Source organism: Martes martes (assembly GCF_963455335.1).
Source record: "Martes martes genome assembly, chromosome: 1".
Lineage (NCBI taxonomy): Eukaryota > Metazoa > Chordata > Mammalia > Carnivora > Mustelidae > Martes > Martes martes.
Genome location: NC_137888.1, coordinates 11,503,357 through 11,520,781, shown reverse-complemented (window position 1 = coordinate 11,520,781; position 17,425 = coordinate 11,503,357). Strand labels below are relative to the sequence as shown.

At 47.2% G+C, this 17,425-nt stretch overlaps 1 protein-coding gene across 3 annotated transcripts in view; it reads left to right on the top strand.

The window, feature by feature from the left end:
- The first annotated feature begins 3,522 nt into the window (after positions 1-3,522).
- Positions 3,523-17,425, top strand: part of LOC308338479 (interleukin-10 receptor subunit beta-like) — a 55,778-nt gene continuing 41,875 nt past the window's right edge. For 2 of the 3 annotated variants that reach the window (XM_080796585.1, XM_080796581.1), the window contains exons 1-5: positions 3,523-3,654; positions 12,451-12,538; positions 13,789-13,830; positions 15,126-15,249; positions 16,578-16,750. In XM_080796585.1, the coding sequence (XP_080652711.1) occupies positions 12,484-12,538; positions 13,789-13,830; positions 15,126-15,249; positions 16,578-16,750 (394 nt within the window). In that variant the 5' untranslated portion in view covers positions 3,523-3,654; positions 12,451-12,483. The remainder of the gene's footprint in view (positions 3,655-12,450; positions 12,539-13,788; positions 13,831-15,125; positions 15,250-16,577; positions 16,751-17,425) is intronic. The other variant, XM_080796582.1, reaches the window with a different exon arrangement.

Sequence of the window (17,425 nt, the reverse complement as noted above, 5' to 3'; positions counted from 1 at the left end):
TCTTCTGCTCCTTTCTCTCTTTCTTCTCCTTCTGATAGTCCTACTGTGTATATGCTCTACCTTTTGTAATTGTCTCACAGTTCCTGGATACCCTGTTCCTATTTATTTATTTATTTATGCTTACTTTATCATTTGGGAAGTTTCTAATGACATATCCTCACACTCACTGATTCTTTCCTTGGCTGTGCCCAGTCTGCTGATGAGCCCATCAAAAGTATTCATTTCTGTTAGTGTTTTGTTTTGTTTTGTTTTGGTTAAATTTCTAGCATTTCCCTTCGATTCTTTCTTAGGATTTTTGTCTCTCTCCTTACATCGCTCATCTGTTCTTTCTTGTTGTCCACATCTCTGTTAAAGCCTGAGGAGTTATGTCTCTTCCCAAACACCAACCCAGTCTAGCACCAGCTGGTGTCCTAGAAGTCAGTTCGATTCTGACGCTGAGCACGCAGAATCAGCACCAGACTTCCACAGGTTCAAAGCTCAGTCCTGCAAGACCACCCTCATTTCAGATACCAGCCACAAGAACTGGGTCCCCAGTTTACCCACAATTCTCTCTGACTTGGCTACAGAGTCAGGGGTTTCCATGACCACCGCCTCAGGTTTGGTCATTTACTAAAATGACTCACAGAACACATCAAAGTGCTTTCCTTACTGTTACTGGTTTATTATAAAGGCCGCACCTCAGGAACAGCCAAGGAGAAGAATGCATAGGGCAAGGTATGGGGGACGGGGTTGGGGGGCAGGGGGAGACACAGACCTTCCAGGCCCTCAGCAAGTGGTTCACTCTTCCAATTCCTTGCCAACCCAGAAGCTCTCCAAAACCTGTCACTGATGGGCTTTTGTGGAGGTTTCATCATGTAAGAATGATGATTATTAACCCAATCTCCAGCCCTTCTCCCTTCCTCAGAGGTTGCCAGGCGGGGCGGGGGAGTGAGTTGAAAGTTCCAGACTTCATTTGTGACAAGGCTTGGTCTTTCTGGGGACCCATCCTAAAACTACCTTGGGCCTCCTAGTGTCACTTCAGCGGAACAAACACATTCCTCTCACCCCTACCACTCAGGAAATTATAAGGGATTTAGGATCCGGAATTAAAAATAAAGACCAAATATCTTTCTATGATAACACAGAACCCTTACTATATTAATCACACCGCTTTTAAATTCCTAGTCTCATCATTCCAAATTCCCTGCCACATCTTAGCCTTGTTCTCAAACATATTTTGCCTCTTCAGATTGTGTTTTTTCCTGGCCTTTTAGCAAGCTTTGTAGTTTTCACTGAAAGCCAGACAGGATGTATCAGATAACAGGAGCTGACCTAAATAACCCTTTAGTGTGAGATGCTATGTTTACCTGGCTAAGAGGCTGTGTTTAACATTTTCTGTACCTGTCAGAGGCTTTGATTTGATCTATTGTCTTCATTTTTGCCTCCCCTGTGGTTTTTGGGTTTCCCTAGAAACTCCCTCTTAAATAGAGTTGTAATCTACTGTTACTATTCTAGAGTTGTGTGGATATGGTGGTAACATACTGTGAAGGGGAAACATTCTATTATATTATGATTAAATTCTATTATATTATGATTATTATGATTAAAACTATGTTTTTCTTTCTGATGGGCCTGAGACTGGACTGTGACCTACAGAGGAGTTTCTTGGAATCCCCACCCCTTTATTTTCTCTCCTATGATGATAGACAGGAAGACTCAAGGGGACTGAGCTGTCTAATTCCCCTTGAGCAGGATCAGATTGGGTTCTGGTAGAATGACTGGTTCCCTTTGAAGGCAGGCTTTCATACAGAACATTCTGGGTGTGTTCCAAAATGGTTACTCCCTCCCTCCCAAACAGGAGAGGAATTTCATGTTCACCAGGAGACGTTGGCAGAGTACCTGGTAGAAAGATCAAGAAACAAGGAAGACCCCACTAAGACTAGGTTCCCAGGAGTTTTTTTTAACTCTTGAGTTAGTCCATGCTCAGCCTTCAGCAGTGAGTCTAAAGCAGTTTAAGTTTTCCTAAAGTTTCAGACATTTCCACTCCCTGTACACTGATTCTCTACATCGGCCTGTCTCTCCAGTTTTCAGGCTGCAATTTGCCCTGTGACCACTATTCACTGATGGAGCTAAGGACAGATTTTCGGTTGGTTCAGATTTTCTCTTGTGGGACGTGGAGTAACCATTTCTAAGCTCCTGACATCGTGGAACATACCGTGTTTATTTTTTAAAATCTTTTCCCTCATCATGCAAGTAAAAATACTTAGAAATTTGGAAAGTAAAAAAGAAGAAAATAAAAATTACTTCTGATAACCCAGTCTGCAATTAATCCTTGTTATTATTTTTATCTATTTCGATCTGTTGTATTTCCATTTGCATCCATCGTTTTATTTACTTATATTAAAGGACGCGTGCAATGGAATACTGGCTTTCTCCCACTGTCAAGGACTATTTCTGCAGCTTCTCTAAAACTGCTGCTGAAGATATTATCAGTGCTGGATGTCTTTTACGAGGGCACGAACCCGGTGATGAATTCCCTTCAGGTCTTACAGGGCTGCTGTAAATTCTGCTTCTCTGAAAGACAGAAAGCAGACAGACATCCTCTTAGATCATCTCTGTGCCTGTTGTAGAGAGGAGGGTCAGCAAATACTAGTTGACTGAATGTACGAAAAAGTACCCTTTTCTAGCTACAAAAAGTATGAAACATCCTCTCCCCCTCTTCCTCAGAGGCGGGCAAGCTGACGGTGAGATTGAATGCTCAATGAGAATAATTTAGGGGGGGTAGTGTATTTCTTTTTCTTCTCTTTCGAAAGGATTTTTAACCTTCCCATATGAGTAGCCTTAACGTTTAAAATACACATACATTTTGGAAGCTGACAGGATATAAACAACAAATAAAATAATGAGGGACTATCTGTCTTCCCTCTTTACCTACCCTGAACACACGGAGGGAAAGACCCACAGATAAGGAGGAGGGAAGTGAGTTGACAGCACCTGCAAAGCCCTGCTGGAACCTGGAACTGTACCAAGCCCTTACGACTCAATGGTGGCTATATTTATCCCTGTTTTATTGGTTGGAGAATTAGAATCAGAGCGTTTTATAGAACTCGTAAGTGGGGGAGCCAGGAGAGAACCCATTCGCTCATTCATTCATTCATTCCGTGCATTTTTACTGAGTGCCTGAAAGGTACTTGGCGTGGTTCCAGACGCCGCGCGCCGTTCCAGCCCCTGAGGATCCCGCAGTAAACAAAAAGCCCAAACCCCCGGTCCCTTCCCCTACAGAGCTCCCGAGGGGAGGGCGCGGGGGGAGTGGTAAGAGGCGACTCGATCAACGTCAGTAGAGGAACCAATCGGGGCTCCGCCCCCGGCCCGCGCCCAGGCTTTGCACGAGCGGCCGGAGGCCCGCGCTCGGCGCGCGCACCCGCATCGCGGACTCCAGCCACCCGGCGGGGAGAAAGTCCCGCGGATCGCCCTGGTGTCGTCCCCCGGCGGAGTCTGCGGTCCGCCCCGGGGCCCACGGCCCGCTCCGCCCGCCCGCGCCCGCCGCCAAGGCCGGGGCCGCCCGCAGCGCGCATCCGGGCCGTGGGCGCCCCAGCCGGAGGCGGAACGGCGGGGGTGCAGGCGGCGGCCCGGAGGCCAGCACCCCTGCGGCAGCGGCGGATCGACCTTGCCGAGGTAAAGGGGCTGACGGGGTCGGGGCGTGGGGACCGCTAGGGCGCCTGACCTCTCGGCAAACGCCGCCTCCCCGCACCCGCTTCCCGGAATCCCCCGCAGGTTCGGTGCCGCCCGCGGACTCCGCCTCCTCCCGCGCGGCTCCCTCCCCGCTGGGCTTCCGCCCCCCGCTCCCCACACTCCCTCCGGCCCCCGCTCCCCACACTCCCTCCGCCCCCCACACCCTCCCCCGGCCGCGGGGCGGGGCGGCCCGGGCGTCCTCCGCTGTCCCCTGCTGTCCCCCGCGTGCTCCGCTCCTCGCCGCCCCGGGCGCTCTCGGTCTTTGCACCCGGTCCCGCGCCCCCCCCCCGTTCCCACCAACGACGCCCCGGACCCCCGGGCACTGGCGGCTGCGAGATGTGAGCCGTCATGAGGTGTGAGGGTCAAATGCCTCAAGATCCACGGGGCCTTGCAAAACTGGGTTACCGGCTCGGGCCTCGGGGTCGGGGTCCGCGGCCCGCCCTCCGCGGGAACGCCCGGAGTTCACCAGCTTTGGCGGGCGGGCGAAGAGGGTCCCCGAGGGGCGACGGCGGCTGGGGTGTCCGGCGTCCTTCCAGACGCCTAGCTGGGAAGCAGAGGGGCGGGTTGAGGGGAGAGGGCGGGGAGACAGAAGAGCGGCCCTGCTCCCGGGCCGGGGCATAAGGGGAACCGGGTGCCAGTCGAGGCTGGAGTTTCCACCGGGAGAAACCAGCCTGTTCAAAGCTGTTACCAGTTCCATCCATCAGCAGGCTTAGGTGGTGAGTGGCAGCTTTATTGAACAACGTTAGGAATCCCGGGTCATTTTTTTCTATTTATTTATTTATTTATTTATTTTTATGATTTTATTTATCCATTTGACAGAGAGAGAGAGCACAAGCAGGTTGAGCGGCAGGCAGAGAGAGAAGGAGAAGCAGGCTCCCCAGGGAGCAGGGAGCCGGAGTCGGGGTTCGATCTCAGGAACCTGGGATCGTGACCTGAGCTCAGCAGAGGCTGGGCCACCCAGTCGCCCCTCATTTCTTTCTTTTAATATTTGTTTGACTTCCTTGCTTTTGTTTGGGAAGAGGTCTAGAGGATTGTGTAACAGGCCAGAGGAGTCCGATCTGAGCCAGCTGTGCGGGGAGGTGCGCAGCCTCGCTCTGGGACCCTGGAGTCCGGGCCCCGCTCCCCAGGCGTCCTGCTAACTGAGCCTGGGGGCTAAGACAACCAGTCCCCTGTCCCACACCTTGGCACGGTTTCTAAGTACCCGCCCCTCCCCTCACTTGCTCTTCAGGTTTAGGGAACAAAATGGGTGGAAACAGAGGTCACACCAAAATCCGCGCTAAAGAAAACATCTTTTAAACTCTCCTAGTGGTATGGGCTTCCTTGATAAGGTTTGACCTGTTTGTTCCAGGAAATGGCTTGAACTTTTAAGTTGTATGGTTCACAAGCTGGCTTTCCACTTTAAAACATCAAAAAATCTGCCTGGCTCTTTTATTCTTACCCGAATTTCCTCCGAAGTTTCTCATGTGTTCATTTAAAAGTTAAAATCTCCCTGAAATTTGGTTCTTGTGATTTGACAAATGGTAATTAGTCTAAAAAAAAAAAAATAGAGGGACACTTGGGTGGCTCACTAGGTTAAGCTGTCTACCTTCAGCTCAGGTCGTGATCCCCAAGTCCTGGGATTGAGTCCCGCTCCCGGTGCTTGTGCTCTTCCCTCTCTCATTCTGACAAATAAATAAATAAATAAAATCTTAAAATTAGAACCACATCCCCGGAGATAGTATTAGGAGTAAAACGTTTATTAAAATATATATTTTATCCCTCCCATTTGCTCTCAGAGCTGAACTAACTCATTTTCCCGTTACATTTATAAACCTTCAAATGATCGAAGAATCCATGGCATCTGTCTTCTTTGACTATCCGTCATCATATGTCACCAAAACTACAATGTCATGGAGTCTAAGACGCACTTTTATATTAGGTAACCAAGTGAGAAAAACACACATTCTGATTTTCAGAGCTGTTTGGGTGTAAGAAAGAAATGTGCGGTTTATAATCTGTAAAAAGTGATCTGAGCAGAAGCGGAGCCTGACAGTATTTTCCCTGAGGACTCTTCATTCCTTCCAGAGTGAGACTGATTGGTATGCAATTCTGGGGCGCCTGGGTGGCTCAGTCCTTAAGTGTCTGCCTTCCGCTCAGATCCTGATCCCAGGGTCCTGGGATTCAGCCCCACATGGGGCTGCCTGCTCAGTGGGGAGCCTGCTTCTCTCTCTCCCTCTCCCCTTGCTGTGTTCCTGCTGTCACTGTCTCTCTCTCTCTCTCTCTCTCTGTCAAATAAATAAATTTTTAAAAATCTTTAAAAAATAATAATTCAAGAAGTGTAAAGGAAAACTAGTTCTTTGAGAGAGTTGGAGAGCTGAAGTTAAGAGCCCAGAGGTCGACAGAAGTCGACTGAGAAGTCAAGAGAAGGAGGGAAAAAAGAGAGAGAGAGAGAGATAATGGAGTAGTTAAGAGCCATTGAACGTTTTCTCCGGAGCGGGCATGAAAATGAGGACACTTAGTTTCCCCGTAAGCCTGGGTACACAGGAGAGAGAATCTTAAGCATTGTCTTTGTTCTTGCTGTTTTAATTCTGAGCGGTTTTTTTTTTAATATAGTTAAAATTTGGGGCCCCTGGGTTGCTCCGTGGGTTGAGCATCTAACTCTTGGTTTCAGGTCAGGTCCTAATCTCAGGGTCGTGAGATCAAGCCTCCTGTGGGGCTCCGAGCTCAGCACAGAGTCTCCTTGGGATTCTCTCCCTCTTCCTCTCCCTGGGTCCCTCCCTCCCTCTCTCTCAAATAAATAAATAACATCTTTAAATATATTTAAAATTTGAGTTGTACCTGACCATCAGAAACTATACCGGTGAGTCAACAACGATCGTAAAAAGCCTAATAAACAGGAAAGAAGAAAACAGTGCCTTGGCTGTACTTGACTTTCTCCTCCTTTGAGAGAGGGGCAGTGATCAGAGGCTGTGAGATGGGGAAAGTCAGCTGGGCGAGTGGGAGCAGCAAAAGCCAGTGCCAGAATCAGGAGAACCAACCAGAGGCGCATGGTTGACCCTCCCTCACCTCTCCTCCAGAGGCAATGAACAGAATCTTCCAGGAGAAAGCAGGGCTGGGGTAGCCTGACATCTGTCACTCCCTTGACTGAGTTCCCCGATCCCAGAGCCAGTCCTGCAGGCTCAGGAAACAGCCCAGTCTTTACAGAAAAAGCTGGAATCAGGTGTGGAAGTTAAGGAGGCAAGGAGGTTAAGACTTCACTGCTGTATCCCACTAACAGATGACAAAGCCATCCAAGTGCCAGCAAGGTGACTGGAAGTGGTGGGGGAGGGGAGTGGTAAGGAAGGGGGGAAGAAAACGACATAGCTTGCCAGGAGTCTTACTACAAAAATAATATTACTCCTGGGTTAGGAGAAAATTTCTTCCCATAGCCTTATATCCTACAACTTGATAAAAATATGACTTCAATAGAATAACTCAAAGACGAGAATATTTTAAACTGGGCTGGAACGGGAGATCGCAGACTTTAGGGGATAGTTTCCATGCACCATGGAAACATAATCGCAGAAGTCAGAAGTACGAGTAGATACTGCTGAAAGTAAAAGCATTTTTAATAGAGGAAAGGCTTGATTCAGGCCAGCGAATGCTAATGAAAAGAAAGATCAAGTCAAAAAAAAAAAAAAGAAAAGAAAAGATCAAGTCAATTAGTAAGACTCTGATGTAAAAGATAAACAAAGCATGACCAAGCGTTAGGATAACTGGGGTTCCTGATGTAGGAAACCAACAAATGGGACAGAAAAAGCACCTAAAGGTAAGAGAAAAGAAATTTTCTGGAAATGACGAAAAAAATGGCCTGTAGACCAAAAGAACATTTTCCAGGAAATTGCCACCTTCCAGGAAATTTCTATATGGGAATGCCCAGCACCAAGATACCTAAAGTGATTTTAAAAATTTTTAAAAGAAAAGAATTATTTAGGAATCCAAGAAGAAGAAGTAAACAAAAGAGGGGCGAACAAAGTCCAGCTGACCTCAGACTGTCTACCGAGAGTACGGGGTTGCTAAGAAGTGTTCTGAATGGAGGACACTGTCCCCAGGAGGACATTTTATCCAGCTAAGACATCATTCGAGGTACAAGTCAATTGGCAGGTCTTCTCAAATAGGAAAGAACCAAAGGAATTCAAGACCCAGTGACCCCTCTTTGGGGAAAAAACTGCTGGATTAGAAGAATCCAGCGAATTAGCAAAGTAAGAGATAAATCAAAATAACAAATAAAAATAATAAATAAATAAATAAATAAAATTGAAAAAAAAGAATAAAAAAAAAAAAATAAAGAACCCAAGCATGGAGAACTCATGCTCGAAAGGAGTGTTCGTGGGTATTTATCTAAATGTGGAATTAATACCAGACAGCTTTGGAAATTGTAGGTAGAATAAAAGGTGATTGTTCTATCGATCTAGACACAAAAAAACAATAAAGCAAAGAAAGCAATAAGGAGGTACGGAGGAAAATGGGAAGAAAAGGAGAATAGTAAAGTTCTCTAATTTCCAAGCATGGATCAATAAATATGGTTTAATGCAAAAGGTGCTGTGAACATATAAAACCCCAACTTCTGAATTTCTTCCATAACTTTTTTTTTTTTAAACATTAGTGGACTATCTTAGAAAGTTATTCTTTCCTAAAGAGAAAAATAATTCAAACTGCAACAATTCCTTTGGTCTTTCCTTCAGACTTTTTTCCCCCCAAGTACAGTTAAATTTAGACCGAAGTGCTGTCTGTGTGTGTGTGTGTGTGTGTGTGTGTGTACTCATGCATAGAAAGATCTCTGGGATTATGTTCACCTGTTAATGATGGAAATATCTGGATGCTGGAGTTTGTACTTTTAGACATTCTTAATTTTTCTAATGAGCACACAAAAGAAGTGCTACAGAAGCAAGACAGACATTTGAAACATCGACTGGAAACAAACATGCCACGATATTAACAATGGTTGAGGCTGGGTGGTAGAAATAAGGGTGCTTGTTACTGGCTTCTTTCTACTTTTTTGTACTTTTTTCCTAATTTCGAGGGGAAAAAAATTACGTAATCGCATTTGTGTAGTATTTCCAAATCGAGTCCATTCATTACTCATTGACGAGCAATGCTATGCCAGGCATCAGGCCAGATGGAAGGAAAGACCCTTATGTTCTCCACCAGGGGACCGGGAGGCAGCAGGCTCCTTGCGGCCTGGCTGGCTGGCTGGCTATTTAGGAGGAGCTGGAATTCAGGGAAGAGTCACTTCACCCCACAACGTCCGCTTGAGTGGGGCCCTGAAAATCAGCCGGGTTGAGAGGTCAAAGACTTTCGACTTTATACTGTGCAAAGCCAGATCTAAGAGCATTTCATTCACATGGGGAATCATTGAGTTATACAACTGGCATCTTACAGCACATCTGGAGAGGGTACTTCGAACTAGCCAGAAGAAGCGAACGCAGGCCAGACTCGGGAAGGAGAAGAGGGGTCCCCCCAGGCACACAGCCCCAGAAGCAGTCCCTCATGCCGGGAGTACGGTCCCGGCCAGTGCAGCTCCCTGCAGGTGCCCAATGCCACCCCACCCCTTGTGACTCTGGGCACACATGCACTGGGGCCTGAGGGATGCTGGGATCCCCCTCCTGCTAGCTCCCCCACCCCCGAGTCTGGGGTGGGCTCTGGGGAAGTCCAGCCCCGAATCCCTCCCGCCCGAGGACCTTCTACCTCAACCCACCGCATAGAAGCAACGTCCAAAGGTCTTTAAACCTCTGCCCCTGGGCATGCTAGGTACCTGGATCAAGGCTGACCTCCATGCTCACCCCTACTGGTCCAGCTAGCTGCACCCCCGCAAGTGGGTTACCGCCAGCCTGGGGGGGGGGTGGGCGGGCAACTGCCACTCGGGCATTGTGACCCAGCTGCACCACCACACGAAGTGCATCAGCAGTCCCCAGGGTAGAGGGAGAGGCCAGGCAAGGGCCTGGACCACCTCCAGCGGGGGCAGGGGGGCGAGACCAAGTGTGAGCTGAGGCTACCAGCTCCCCGTGTGTCCCGCTGTCCCATCAGACTTCACTAACAAAACACAAGTTCAAAGACAAAATTACTAAGAATTTCAGGACAGCCTCGGGAGAGCAGTAAAATAAGTGTGGATCCCTTCCACCTGGGGGACCCAGGACGGGAGGTGGGGGAAGGAGCGAAGCCAGCCCTGGCTGGCTGCAGAGAAGAGACTGACAATAGCTTTGCTTTAGGAAAGCTGATTGGTAGTCACAGAGGGTTTCCAGGCGCCTCATTAAACAACTGCGGGCAGGATGCCAAGAGACAGGAAATTAGATTTTCCAAACAACCAGGAATCTCGTTACTGGACATGAGGCTGGAATTGGGGTATGGGTCATCAGAAACAAAGAAGGGGAGGAGACATGCCCTGACCCACACAGGATGAGGGACTTTTAATTGTGTAATTGTGTGTGTGTGTGTGTGTGTGTGTGTGTGTCCGCCACGGAAGAAACCAAGTGTTCTGTAGAACAAAGGTGAAGATTTTACCACCATCAAGAAAAGACAGAGGGGGGGTTCCTGGGTGGCTCAGTGGGTTAAGCCTCTGCCTTCGGCTCAGGTCATGGTTTCAGGGTCCCGGGATCGAGCCCCGCATCGGGCTCTCTGCTCAGCGGGGAGCCTGCTTCCTCCTCTCTCTGTGCCTGCCTCTCTGCCTGCTTGTGATCTCTGTCTGTCAAATAAATAAATAAAATCTTTAAAAAAAAAAAAAAGAAAAAGAAAAGACAGAGGGGCAAGGGGCCACAGGGCAGATGGTCAGTGCAAGGGAGTGTCACACACACACACACCCCGCCCCCTTGGCATTCTACACTCTAGATGCGCCCAGCGTCTTAGGGAATGTCCATACCAGTGCAGGCCCTCCGCCGGGCAGTGAGGGTGGGAGATGACGTCACACATCACAGTGCTCTCTGTAGACCTTCGAAATGGGCACGGTATGGTGGGATAGCTGGAGGCAGAGGAGCCTGGGTATGTCACGGGTGGCAGTCTTCAGCAGGGATGGCAGTTTTAACCTGGAATCTCTTGGATTCCTCCAGGAGAGTACCTTGGGTGGGACGGGTTACCCTGGCAGTCCAGAGGACTTTTTAAATTTGTTTTGAACTTGAACTCAAGTTTGGTGCTTTGTGGTCCTTATTCAGTTTCAGTTTTGGGCTTGATGCTGCTACAGCGTTGGAGGGGGGGACAGAATACCCAGAATTGGTAGAGCCCAGTTGCTTGGGTAGAGACAAAAGTCCTGAGGCAGAGAAGGAACAAGATCCATTGCCGGGCGGGGGCGGGGGGTGTTTCCATAAAACTCTCTCCGTGGAACGCTTTTGGACTATGACTCAAAAGGCAGATGCCAAGAAAGAAAATAGCTTTAAACCTGAAAACATAAAACACTTTTTTTTTTTTTTTAAGTCAGGATGAGGGACACCGGGCTGGTTCAGTCATCTGCCTTCAACCCAGGTCATGATCCCAGGTTCCTAGGATCAAGTCCCACATCAGGCTCCTTGCTCAGCTCTGCTTCTCCCTCTGCCTGCCACTCCCTCTGTTTGTGCTATCTCCCTGACAAATAAATAAATAAAATCTTTAAAAAAAAAGTTTTTTCTGATTCATATTTTTAAAAATTACAAATAAAAAATAAATAAGGCTGACATGATCAAATCAAAGGGCAAGGTGACAACAGAGGGGGAAAGATGTAATTTGTATCAAAGACAAGGGCTAGTGTCACTCATAATTTAAAAGTTCCTACAAACAAACCAATAAGAAAAAAAGCTAAAACTCAGTAGAAAAACAAGCAAAGATAGAGTTAACAAGAAAGAAAACGCAAATACCTCTTATACGTATAAAAAACGGATACTCAGAATAAGAGAAATGTAAATTTATATTCGTCTGAAGATCATTTTTTATTTACGAATTTGGTTTGAAAAAGTCCAGGAGCAGGGCATCTGAGTGGCTCAGTTGTTAAGCGTCTGCCTTCGGCTCAGGTCATGATCCCAGGGTCCTGGGATCGAGTCCTGCATCGGGCTTCCTGCTCAGCTGGGAGCCTGCTCCCCCCACTCTCTGCCTGCTGCCCTGCCTACTTGTGATCTCTCTCTGTCAAATAAATAAATAAAATCTTTAAAAAAAAAAAAAAAAAAAGAAAAAGCAGGAGTAGGACAGGGATTGTATATCCCATCTCTTGTGTTAAAAAAGGGGAGAAATCATATATATTTGGTTTTGCTTGTGCATAAAGATATTCTGAAGGACTCACCAGAGAATGAATAAAAGTAGTTTTCTGAAGGAGGCAAGACCCTTTGCTATTTACTTCTGTGTGTTTCTGGAAACAGATAATCCTGTCGCCTATTCCAAAGTTAACTTTAAAACCTCTCCCTGGGGGCTTCTGGGTGACTCAGTTGGTAAAGCATCTGCCTTGGACACAGTTCATGACCCCTGAGTCCTGGGATCGAGCCCCACCTCGGGCTCCTTGCCCAATGGGAAGCCTGGTTTTCCCTCTCCGCCCTGCTCACGCTCTCTCTCGCTTGCTCTCTCAAATAAATAAATAAAATCTTAAAAATAAAAATAAATAAAACTTCTCCCTGGTAGACCGGGAATTGGTACCAGATCCGGCTCCCAGGACGGCAGTGGAAGCCTGGACGTGGAAACCCTTGCTGTCCTGTCTTTGTCCATCTTGATCTTTGTCGTTTAATTACATGCTTCAGCATAGGGAATCACCTAATGCTGATTTCCTTTCAGATGTGGACGTAAAGAAAAGACTCAATAACCAAGATGCTTTGGGGCCAGAATGCTTCCCCGCTTAGATCACGGAACCTGTGTCTCGTGGGTGAGTGTTAACTTTTGTCGGAGCTCTTGTAGGATGAAGCCAGCCAAGTCACCATCCCCCGGAGCCCTGTTGGGCAGTAGCAAGTGGATGTCCCCGACCAGGGGCCCAGCATCAGCCTGTCCGATGCCAAGAGCCAGATGGAACGTAGATAGGAAGCCTGGATTCAGGGTCTGGAGTTTCCGCCCTATTATTCATTTTGGAAAACAAACAAACAAACAAGAATGACTCCATAATGATGGAGAGTACCGTCCTAGGCACTTTGAAGAGGAATTCCTCTTAATTCTCTCATTCTAATCCGGGGCGGAGTTTCTCACTCTACTCCCCTACTTAGGAGGAGGCCAAACCCCCTTATCTCCTATCGGTCACCAGACTGAAAAGTCAGCCCTGAACTTTGGTTTCTGGGCTTCATTTATTCTTGACTTTTTTTCCTATAGTCCAATGCTGCTTTTTCTCTACGTTTCTTTTGATTCTATTTCAGTGTCACTGTGTCATCTCTTCTAGAGCTTACCTGTAGGGGATCCATGAGGGGGACACTTCTCCCCAGTGCAGAGCTGCCCTTGCCTGTAACCTCTCCCCTCTCCCCTAAGTCAGTGTGACAGCCAGAAAGCTAAGGAGAGTCCCCAGGTCCCATCACCGGCGATTTTCTTCCTACGCCACCCTTGACAAACGTCTTAACCTTCAAAGTGTATCAGCTAACAATATGCGCATTCGTATTCTGAGACTTCTTCCAGACACGTAGCTAGCTGTGTCTCGGGGCTCTCTCCCAACCCATCAGCCCTGTTATTCGCAGCAATCCCCAGACAGATCTTATTTTGGATTCACTCAGGTTGAAACCCTTGGACCGTGTCCCACCGATAGCAACATCGATCTTCCAAGAACCATTTGCTTGAGAATTTTTTTTTTTTTTTTTTTAGCACAAGGAAGTCTCAGTCCAGTGTTAAGACATGTGTCCAGGAGTGCCTGGGTGGCTCAGTGGGTTAAGCCTCTGGCTTCAGCTCAGGTCATGATCCCAGAGTCCTGGGATCGAGCCCCACATCGGGCTCTCTGCTCAGCGGGGAGCCTGCTTCCTCCCTTCTCTCTCTGCCTGCCTCTCTGCCTACTTGTGATCTCTCTGTCAAATAAATAAATAAAATCTTAAAAAAAAAAAAAAAAGACGTGTCCAAAAGAATGCCAGACTCAGAGCTAGAATTACAAATTGAGCCTGTAGAGAGTGTTTTTGCTTGTCTAATTTTTTTTTTTCTTCTTCCTAGTGTGTATAAGCCTCCTGTCTGGTGTGTTATCTTTGCCGCCTGGTAAGAGATTTTCTTGGCATGACTGAATTTTGTGGAAGGGTCAGGGTACTGGGGCGACTATTCAGAAGTTTAAAATGTGGGGAATTTGATTTCTGATCCCAGATCTGTTGCCCATGTTGTTTGAATCCTTTTTCTTTGATTTTCTCAAATACTCTTTTCTTTCCTCTGTCAAAGGGGCACAAATTAGCCAGATTTGTACATTTGTCTCTCAAAACACTTAAAAGAAATTAATACCAAAAAAAGAGAGAGGGAGGGAGAGAGAGAGAACACCAGAAGTCATTTTAAAACTCCTTAAAAGAATATGCAATTTCAAGACCCTTAATCGAAGAACGAGGAGGTACAGACCATGTCAAACAGGAAATGATCCAAATAACTTCCCCTTCATTTGCGTTCTTCCACGTGCTGTCTGGTACCTGGTGCCAGATAAAGGAAAATAATTGTTTTAAACCAAACATCTTGCCTCCATCTATAAATCTGTCCACATAATGTCACTCTGCATTAACTCTGTGTCCAAGCTTGTGATGAGCACAGGAGACGAAGAGTTCACAGCCAAGAAGCAAAGTCCTAAGTCCGAACCACAGGCAACTTAGAGGATCATAAAAATTGAATTTGGAAAAAAATGAAAAAAAAGACTTGAATTTATTTTTTTAAATTAACCTATAATGTATTATTTGCTCCAGGGGAACAGGTCTGTGAATCATCAGGCTTACACATTTCACAGCAACTCACCATAGCACATACCCTCCCCAATGTCCATAATACAACCATCCTATCCCTCCCCCTCCACCCAGAAAAGACTTGAATTTAAACGGAACTTGACCGCTGTAGCTTTCAAGTCTCCCTTGCCGCCGCCTCATCCCAGCTGCGTAACACTATATAACTCAACTGCTCAGTCTCGCGGTCTGTAGAATGGGTCTCTTCCTGGCACGGACTTCAGCATTTTTGCTGAGATTAAGTGCCTGGAAAGGGCCAGTCTGAGCATGCATTGTCTGTCCCTTACTTCCGTACCTGGAGAATAAGTGCAATGGGAAGTTCAGAGGAGGGAAAGCAGGCAGCGTGCCGAGCTGCTTAGGGGGACTACAGGAGGCACTGGAGTTGAGTTGGGAGAATGAGGTGGACACGGATCCTTGCCCTAATGATGCGTTGCTCGTGAATTAGTTCCGTTACTTCATTTCTCATGTCCTTCCTGTGTTCCCAAGACCACGTGGGCTCCAGATCCCATGGGACCGATTGGACAACCCTGGGTTCCAGATTTCAGTGTTTCTTTTTTTCTCTCTCTCTCCCGTTTCCTCTAGATTTGTCAGACAAATCTTGCACTTTCAAGGTGACATTACGCAATTTCCGGGTCATCTTATCATGGGAATTGAAAAACCATTCGATCGTACCAGATCGCTATACATTACAGTACACGGTTATAAGGTTGGTTTGACATTTCATTTTTTCCTCGCTAAATATATTCTCTTTATATTAACTGGGGGATGGGGGTGGGGAAGGGTTGTGATCTTCCTTGTGTTAGAGCTCCTCACTTCTCTCCCTCTCTCTCTCTGAGTTCAGAGCTCTCAAAGTCCAAGTCCGCTTTTAATTAAATTGAGTACTTGAACAGTTTCAAAATGGTTTTGACAAAACTTGTATTTATAATCATCTCTACAGGTCAGAGCCGCAGAAGCAAAATAATTATTGTGTATGGTTTTCACGATTATTTCTCTAACTCTTTGGACATTCAATGAATAAATGAATACGCTGTTTTCTGAGAACAGGAGTCCAAAGATCTGGCAACCGTATTGATATTGGGTTCACGTTTCTTTACTCAGGGAGCCGCGTGGCATATCAGAAAGCTGTCTGGCCCAGACCAGGAGAGGCCTAGGTCCACAGTCTGGCTTGATCACTGATGGGCTGTCATCTTAGGGCACAGAGCTCAGCTTCTCTGAGCTGAGTGTCCAAAGATGAATAACATAATGGAAGGAGCCCTCAATGGCTCTCTTCTTCCGATGTCTGATGTCACCCTTCTAAGTGGTTGCTTTGATCCAGTCGCCCCCTCCCAATGTTCTTTTGTTTGCTCTTTATTTGGCTAACAGCTGTTACTACCACTCACTGACCCAGTAGAAGGCCTCTTGCGAGTCTCTCTGCTGCCTGCCAAAGTCTTAGTTTCTCTCTGCGTTAGGCGGTCATGTGTACCACTCACTGACCTTTCTGAAGCTCAAGAAATCAGATGTCTCTGCTGTCCCTACATAGCACGGCCTGACTTGGGACTGGACCATGTGATCCTCAGAGGGAGAGAGGGTTACAGGGAAGACACTCATGATTGTTGTGTGGGCACAGGGAGATCTGGGGCCTCTCCCACAACAGCATAAGGGTTTGCTCATTCATTCATCCAGCAAAGATTTACTGAGTACCTCCTGCATGCCAGGGGTCAAGCCGTGAACCCAAGTCCTTGACTTCCTGAGGCCTAGAGCAGATATTCTGAAAGTAGGCAAGGATCTCAATAAACAAATAAAGACATAATGTGGTAGGTGCTGGTAAACAGTGTGCAGAAAAATAAAGACGGGCGAGAGGGATTAGGAGAGAGAGGGTGGACACGGTGGGGTAAGGTGTATTTCCATTTTAAATAAGGCGGTTAAGGAAGACGACTTGATACAGTGATATTTGGGCAGAGCCGTAACAAAACGAAGAAGCTGGGCGTACAGTTAGTGGGTTCTCATCACATAAACACTGAAGTTCTCCTTTTGTCATTCATTTTCCTTTCAAAGTAGACCAGACAGTGTGAAGATTGTGGAGCACTGTTCAAATATCACGGCATCATTCTGTGACCTAACGGATGTGTGGGAGGTCCTGCCTGAGACATACGCCGTCACAGTTGACGGGTTCAGAGGGAACACAACGCTGGTCACGTGTTTCATCGATTTCTTCCTGGCAGCATACAGTGAGTAGATCTCCTTTTATCATCTCCATCATCATCAATATTTGCTTTGATCATGAAGCAGAAAGTCAGCAAAGGGTGTCTCAGACTCAGGGCATGCCTGACCCTGGCACTTTCCTAGCTCTGGAACTGTGAAGTATTTACTTTGCCTCTCTGAGCGTCAGTTTTCTTATCCAAAAAGTGGGATGATGATCTATACTTTGGAGAGGATTCCTCTGTGCCTGAGTGAGGCAGGCGTCCCAGCAGCAATGGCCGCTACTTTCTGGTATATTTCAGAACCCGACGGGAAGTAGAGAGTGAGGTCCAGATGGCCTGTGTCTGAACCGTCTCAACTCTTTGGGCCAATGTTTTCCTTAACACTGCAACCCCTCCCCCAGATCATAACCCAGTAGCTCTTACCTACACCAGTGCCCAGTTCCAGAGAAGACCAGAGCCCGAGAGTGGGTCTGCCTCTCTCTTCTTCCCCTGTGACTGGAATCAGCTCCCTGTGGCACTTGCCTTAACAGTCCCAGGGTCGGTGGTCCTCAGCCAGACTCCAGCAGTTCTTCAGTGTCCTACTGTGCAACCGGTTTCCAAGAGAAAGATTCGATTTCAGCTCCCTGTTAAAGGCTGTGTGAGTGTGCACTCACGCATACATGCTTACCAAAGTGAAAACGACCGAATCCGCACTGTCACAAA